The following is a 6849-nucleotide window of genomic DNA, read 5'->3' on the forward strand; positions in this document are numbered from 1 at the left end:
AAATTAAGCAGTTTATTAAAAATCACTAAATTAATGGAATCTCTGTTCCCTCATGAAGATTTAGAGGTTTAGAGATTTGTAACTTCACTCTAAAGCTGAAGCCAGGACTATTTTAGTTAGCTTAGTTTAGGACAAAGACTGGAAGCAGGCGGAAAATACTAGTCATGCCTGGATTACAAAAATTACAAAAAAAGACTACGTGTCCAAAACCATGGCAGATAAAAAACAAAATCCAATGACACTTACTGTCAAAACTGCTGAAAGCTACATGGCATGACAGGAATCAATGATAAAGGGTAGGAAACTCCACAAATAACAATAATAATCATACTGAAAGCATTGCTGAATCTATGGGTCAGTACGTCAAATATGCACTTTAGTTAATATGCCTAGGCCTAATGAAAAAGACTGGCTGACAACTGAATCTAACCTGAAATAGAAATAGTGTTAGATTTTATTTATGTATTTTTTTTTTTATGTTTTTCGTGGCAATGCGACACACTTACCGGCATAAAAACTGTTACATAAAGACCGTGTTTTCGTCTATTTTTCTCAGTTACCTATATCACTTGATATGTGTTTCCTGTTTAGCCGGAAGTGCTTCGTCTTCCGTTTAAAACTGCCAAACGTGTTTGTCGCGTCGCTAGTTCACAAAGTTCATAAATGTGGTAAGTTTCCTTCATACCCAGCGTGGAATTCTGACTATTCTTGGTAGTTAGTCTAGCATTGATGTTTTAAGAACAATTCGCAGTGTCGCTGAAACAGACAGTTTGTAGAGGCAATAATTTAAAGGTTAAAATGTATCCAGGCTAACTAGCCGGCTAGCCTCCTTCGCTAACTCTATATTTAGCAAAACTGCGGCTAATGCTAACTTTCGCTGGCTGTAAATGAATGAAGCCTGGCAAGGTCAGGGGTCAGGAGTTGGTTAGCGTACGGTTAGTTGTCAGCGTTGTTAGGGAACAGCGGGAGTTACCGCTGTGTCTGATTGTTATGTTTTAGTTTACGTTTACAGCTTTTCAGGCCTACACATTGTTTTAAATTCAAGAAGTTAATGTGTCACTTAGTCAGTGTTGACATAGTGCACAGTTTACAGATCAACGTGTGTGCGTTTAATATTGATGGTCCTTTCAGGCAGCAACGATCCGTTTAAAATGTTGTAGGTGAATGAAAAAGCAAGCAGCGTGTAATAAGTTTTGAAATAATCATTTCAGACTGACATCATTTAATCGTTTAGTAATTTGACCATAAGATCATTTGCAAAAAGCTGAAACCAAGATCAGCCTTCATATTGTAGTTCATGTGTTTCTGGTTTGGAGTTTATTTAAATGTGTTCGTTTTCTTTTCAACCTATTAATTTGTAATGAAAAAAAAAAAGAGTTTTTAATGGAATATTCTGGTAGCCTTTGTCTTCAACTTTGATCATTTCAGTCACTGACTAACTGAAATCATAACATTTAACCACGGGTAAAAAAACAAACCGTTTTAATCACTGTTGTTGTCACTTTGTTCCGTCGATTCCTTCTCACAGGGCATTTTAGCTTTGTCAAAGGGTATAAGCTGTTGAATTCTCTTCCTCTTCCTCAGAGTCTTTCTGTCTGTGTCTCTGTCCACGGGTTGAACGGAGAGCGATGGCCGGCCCAGAGCTCCTACTGGACTCCAGTATTCGGATGTGGGTGGTCCTGCCCATCGTCTTTATCACCTTCTTTGTTGGGATTATCCGTCACTACGTCACCCAGCTGCTCCACAGTGACAAGAAGATTGACCTTGAGCAGGTTTCTGACAGGTCAGACATAGCAGAAAAAAAACCATCATCAATTAAAGACTAAGTTTCATTCTGTGTTGTTTGTTTAACGGCTGATTTTATGGTTTATTTGTGAAGGGCATTTTGAAAACAAGATCCAAATAAAAAAACAGTATTGGTCTGTACAGGTGGTATAGATTGGATAAACATTTGAAACAACTGGCAACGGAGACATGAGGCTGTGTAATGTCCTGGATTACATTTTAGGCATGACATTAAGTCATCATGGCTTCCTGTGAACAAGAAAAATAGTACCACACACAGAGACAAACAAGGAATTTGGCTTAAGCAGAAAGAAGAAATTGTATTTTTGTGAACAGGATAAGTCAGGAACACAGAACCTCATAGTTTGACTAAGTTTCCCACATATGGAGTAGTTGATCTGATTAGATTTTGTCACACCTTGTTGAACAAACAAGTATGAGGAAGAACAGGTTTTTGTTAATGTTCTTGATGACCAACTGCTAGTACTGTTAGCATGTGTGTCTTTGACATCTTGCATTTTACAAGAGACCCAAATGCAACTTAAATAACAGTGAATGTATGAATCCGATGCAAAGCGAGTGCTGCGAAAGATTATTCACTTGAAGTTGTGTTGGTTTATTTCAGTCAGGTGCTCCTGCGCAGCCGCATCCTCAGAGAGAATGGGAAGTACATCCCCCGTCAGGTAAACTCACACGTTTGTGTCATAGTTTATGCTTTATGAGTTACAAATTGTCAGTATAGGCATGTTATACAGCTGTTATTACAGGCAGTGAACTAACCACATATACCGATGTTAAAGTTTTAATGCTTTACATGTGATCATGTCACCAGCTTGTCTCTAGAAGTTTTGAGATTATTGTTTTCTCTTTTTTAGTCTTTCGCCATGAGGAAACATTACTTCAACAACGCAGAGACTGGCTTCTTCAAGAAGGTCAAGAGGAAGGTCGTCCCTAAGAATCCAATGACAGGTGCGTACGTCTGTCTTTGTGAGGACTAGTTTCAGTTTGAGGATATCTGAGGTTGTCAGTCCTCAGTTTGAAACTGATCTTTAAGGGCCTGTTTCAGGATTAATCAAGAATCAGATTTACTTTAAGGAAACGGGGATAACAGCTCCAGGTTTACTGCTTGTCATATAAATGTTCAGAATTTAAGTAATCCCAAAGTGGAAATTTGTGCTGTATAAATCATGATGGGTCTATCCTCCATATTTGTCTTGTAGAACGACTCGTGTAGTTTGACCACTTGCAACACCAGTTACTTCTGTATCAGTGCATCCCACAGTTATTTAAACATTAACTTTGTGTGTTTCAGACAGCAGCATGTTGACAGACATGATGAAGGGAAACCTGACCAACGTCCTGCCCATGATTGTGATTGGTGGATGGATCAACTGGGCTTTCTCTGGATTTGTTATAAGTGAGCTCTTCAGCTGTCAGTCATTCACACCATCGCACACACGGAGCAACTGTTTGGGTGGCAGCCGCTCTCCAAATAATGAAAACGTCCTTTGAGTGGGCTCTTGTACATTCTTCCTCCAGGAAGTAGCCACAGGTTCACATTTTACTTCTATGAAAGACTAGCATTCACATTAATAGAGGCAGTATAACCTTAAACTGTGTCCTAAAATGTTTAGAAGTAAAACGGGCAACCAAACACTGAAACGTCTGCTGTGAGAAGGACTGGTAAAATATGCCTCGATTGACCCGAAACCAATTCTAGGATTAATTCCTTCATGTCATTTCGGTGAACTTTGGTGATTGCACAGTACTGCAGACAGAAAATGTTTTTTATTGTGACTTAAGTACTGTCTCATATGTTTGGGCAACAATTTATAAATGTAGGTCACAATAACAATAATTTAAATTCACTGTCACTGTTTTATTTAGTCTCAAAAACAGGCCACTGCAGTTTTTACGGTGTTCTTTGTTTATTAACTCTGTTTTTGTTGTTGTCTTCCAGCTAAGGTGCCGTTCCCCCTGACTCTGAGGTTCAAGCCGATGTTACAGAGAGGCATAGACCTGCTGTCACTGGATGCTTCCTGGTAATAAACAATAAAAAATAGTTTTCATCAGAACTCCTGATCTGACCATGAATCCAACACCAACAAACTAAACTGTTAGTTTTGGATCATTTACTCAAAATAATTTGTCATGAGCAAATCATATTTTTAAATTTAACAGGGGTTGTATTTTTACATCATTTTTCCAGACCCCAAATTTGATATCCACAAAGGCATAGTTTATTATATATTTATATAATGTAATACAAAATAATTTGAGTCTGCAACATTGTGACTTAAAGTGTCATTCAAACAGCATGCTGTTTAGTTAACGTCATGTCTTAACTTGTGCAGGGTGAGTTCTGCGTCCTGGTACTTCCTGAATGTGTTTGGACTGAGGAGCATGTACAGCCTCATACTGGGACAGGACAACGGTGAGTCTCCGTCTGAACATATAAAACAGTCCTTCACGTTATGTGACATAAAACCCAGATAATGGAACGTTAATGAGCCTCATTCATGAACTGTTTGTTATTTATGTGTAGTTCATAGTAAAAGATAATGAGAATCTGAATCAGATTCTTGTTTGGTTTTTGACTCCAAATAAAAACGCGTTTATGAATGAGGTTCATTTAGGTTTTCTTTAAATTATGGACTCTGAAAACCGACTGTTTTATACCTTTGTGAACTTGACAGGTTGCCAACAGTCTGATAAAGCCTTATCTGTGTTAATACCTGGCATTAAAATATGTCTTGTGTCCCCGACCAGCACTCGGAGTCTGATCTGAGTTTACTCTCAGTCAGACTGACAAATGTTTAATTTGCTGTGTAAATGTGAAATCAACAAGAATTCTGCTTAAAGTCATAAGCTGCTGTATGTTTCGTTTAATGGATTGAAATGCCTTGACTCACAGCTGCTGACCAGTCACGGATCATGCAGGACCAGATGACCGGTGCTGCCATGACAATGCCTCCTGACCCCAACAAGGCCTTTAAGGTGAGACAAAATGTCTATGTGTTTCCAAAGTTCATTTATGGTTCCATTCCTCTTGATCCCTGTCTCAATAGCTAGCTAACCCACATAGTGAACTTAAGCTCTGACATAGCTCTGATCAGTGACACGGTATTCACTAATCAACCACAACATTAAAACCACTGACAGGAGAAGTAAATAACATTGATGATCTTGTGACAATTCAATGTTCTACTGGGAAACGTTTGGATCATCCCCAGCAGGATGCAGCCTGACACAGGCACACGCACAAAAACGCTTTTGGAACAACTAAAAAAAAACATGAAGAACAGCACAAGGTGTGATGAGCTGCTCTTCTAGTTTGTCAGGTGCAGTGGTAGGAACCAAAGTCACAGAGGGGGTTTCATTGTAGTAAATGTGTGGGTAACTATGTGCTTGCATCATATGTCAACATACTTTATCAGGGCTCAAGGATTAGTTGAGATGAGTCCAACTTGGTGTTCGCCCTCCCACTTCACGTTGAACAGTTTTTAGCTACGCAGCACAAATTTTTATTGAACGGCCAATCAGCTGCTTGTTATATTGCTGTGACTCACATCTCCCCCGTTTGTTTGTTTGTTTCAGAGTGAGTGGGAGGCGCTGGAGATTGTAGAACACAAGTGGGCACTGGAGAACGTGGAGGAGGAGCTGATGTCCAGAGACCTAAACTTTGGAACCTTCTTCAGCCAGGACATTAAGTCCACCATGTTCTAGAACAACAAGGACTCGAGGGCTCTGGAGCGGCTGGGAAAGCTTCTAGAACTCTTCTAGATGCAGCTCTGAAGCCCCTAAAACACAGGACATGTAGGTTCTGTGACAGTTCTGAGGGTTCTAGAATACACAGTCTGCACAAATTCTAGAGTGACACATGTTGAACTGTGTCTGTTCACTAACTCAGACAATTCATTCACTCCCTGCCTTTTCAGGAGCTTCCAAATTTAAAGTGAGAAGTTTCTTAAACAGAAGAAATGTACGCAATAAAAAAAAAACAAATGTATGGCCCTCTACGTTTCTTCTTAAAATCTTTTCAATTAAAATTTTAATTCAATTAAATTTTATTTATATAGCGTCCTTTTGAACTGTTGAAGACATGGCTCCAGCTCAATGATTATTTATGATTAACGAATTATTTATGATTTAGACAAATGGTCTGTCTTAAACAGATCTGCTTTCTGTGTCTTAATGGAGCTTTTCCATCTGTCTCCATTGGAAAAAGATTTTTTTTAAGCGTACTTTCAAATATGTTCTTTTTGTGAGTCCTTTGTTCTGAAGGGTCTAAACCAAAGATAAGAAAACCAGATCAGTGTCTGAAATCACTCCTCCTTCACCATGCAGAGCTCTACATTTTACCTCGTAGTGCCTCAACATTTCAACAAAGGATTAGCAAAGTAGCATACACAGCATGTACACTGCTTCTGGCTAATGTTCCCACAATGCAGTGTGCCGCATTTTACGGAAGCTAGCTGAAAAATGTTCATGATAATGAACCAAGATGATTTAAGACACAGCTGGGGGCTTTTTAATTGTCTCCCTTGCGGAGAGTTCTAGAGCGTTTCACAGATGATCCAGAACCCCGGGTTGATTCAGGAAACCAGCAGATGGAGCACCAAGGTCGTGGTGCCGCAGCAGACGAGTCCTCTCTGGCGCAGCGTTTAAAGACGACTGGGACGTTTAGAAGGACAGAACGGACAAAGGAGCTTTAAATGACCGCAGGCGTTCATGTTTTCTTCCTGTAGGACTTTGTGCATGGACTTTTCTACACTGTGCTTACCAGCTGAGGCTGTACGGCAACTTGAAGAGAGTGTTTAATAAATGTGCCATCACAACTAACCCCATTTCTCTGGTCTGTATATTGAACTGCACTTTCAGCGTTCAGCTTTGCAATCTGCTCTCCATGAACCCTGGTAAGCTGGCTGTTTGCATGGTGGAGGGAGCCTGTGTGGCTTTATTTGCACTTCCTTGTATGAGCTCACGCGGTGGAAGAACTTCAGCTGAAGTAAAAGTTCACTACACTGATTAAATCTTCATGTCAACATTGTTGCTCGTGTTGAG

The 6849-nt window shown here is 39.7% G+C and overlaps 1 protein-coding gene across 1 annotated transcript; it reads left to right on the plus strand.

Moving 5' to 3' along the window:
- The first annotated feature begins 364 nt into the window (after window positions 1–364).
- Window positions 365–6835, plus strand: LOC311494866 (ER membrane protein complex subunit 3-like). Its single transcript, XM_084554124.1, has 9 exons — window positions 365–668; window positions 1585–1783; window positions 2411–2468; window positions 2661–2754; window positions 3098–3202; window positions 3746–3827; window positions 4140–4219; window positions 4700–4782; window positions 5383–6835. The coding sequence occupies exons 1-9, from the start codon at window positions 575–577 to the stop codon at window positions 5509–5511; spliced, it is 924 nt and encodes a 307-aa protein (XP_084410250.1). The 5' UTR covers window positions 365–574; the 3' UTR covers window positions 5512–6835.
- Window positions 6836–6849: the final 14 nt, after the last annotated feature.

Source organism: Chelon labrosus (assembly GCF_963514085.1).
Source record: "Chelon labrosus genome assembly, chromosome: 10".
Classification (NCBI taxonomy): domain Eukaryota; kingdom Metazoa; phylum Chordata; class Actinopteri; order Mugiliformes; family Mugilidae; genus Chelon; species Chelon labrosus.

What these genes read in the sequence shown, in the direction of transcription:
- LOC311494866 (XM_084554124.1), top strand. Translation starts at nt 575, where the DNA reads ATGTGTTTCCTGTTTAGCCGGAAGTGCTTCGTCTTCCGTTTAAAACTG. An exon ending in GGAAGTACATCCCCCGTCAG is followed by an intron (nt 2,469 to 2,660) that starts GTAAACTCACAC and finishes TCTCTTTTTTAG; the next exon opens with TCTTTCGCCATGAGGAAACA. An exon ending in CCCTAAGAATCCAATGACAG is followed by an intron (nt 2,755 to 3,097) that starts GTGCGTACGTCT and finishes TGTGTGTTTCAG; the next exon opens with ACAGCAGCATGTTGACAGAC.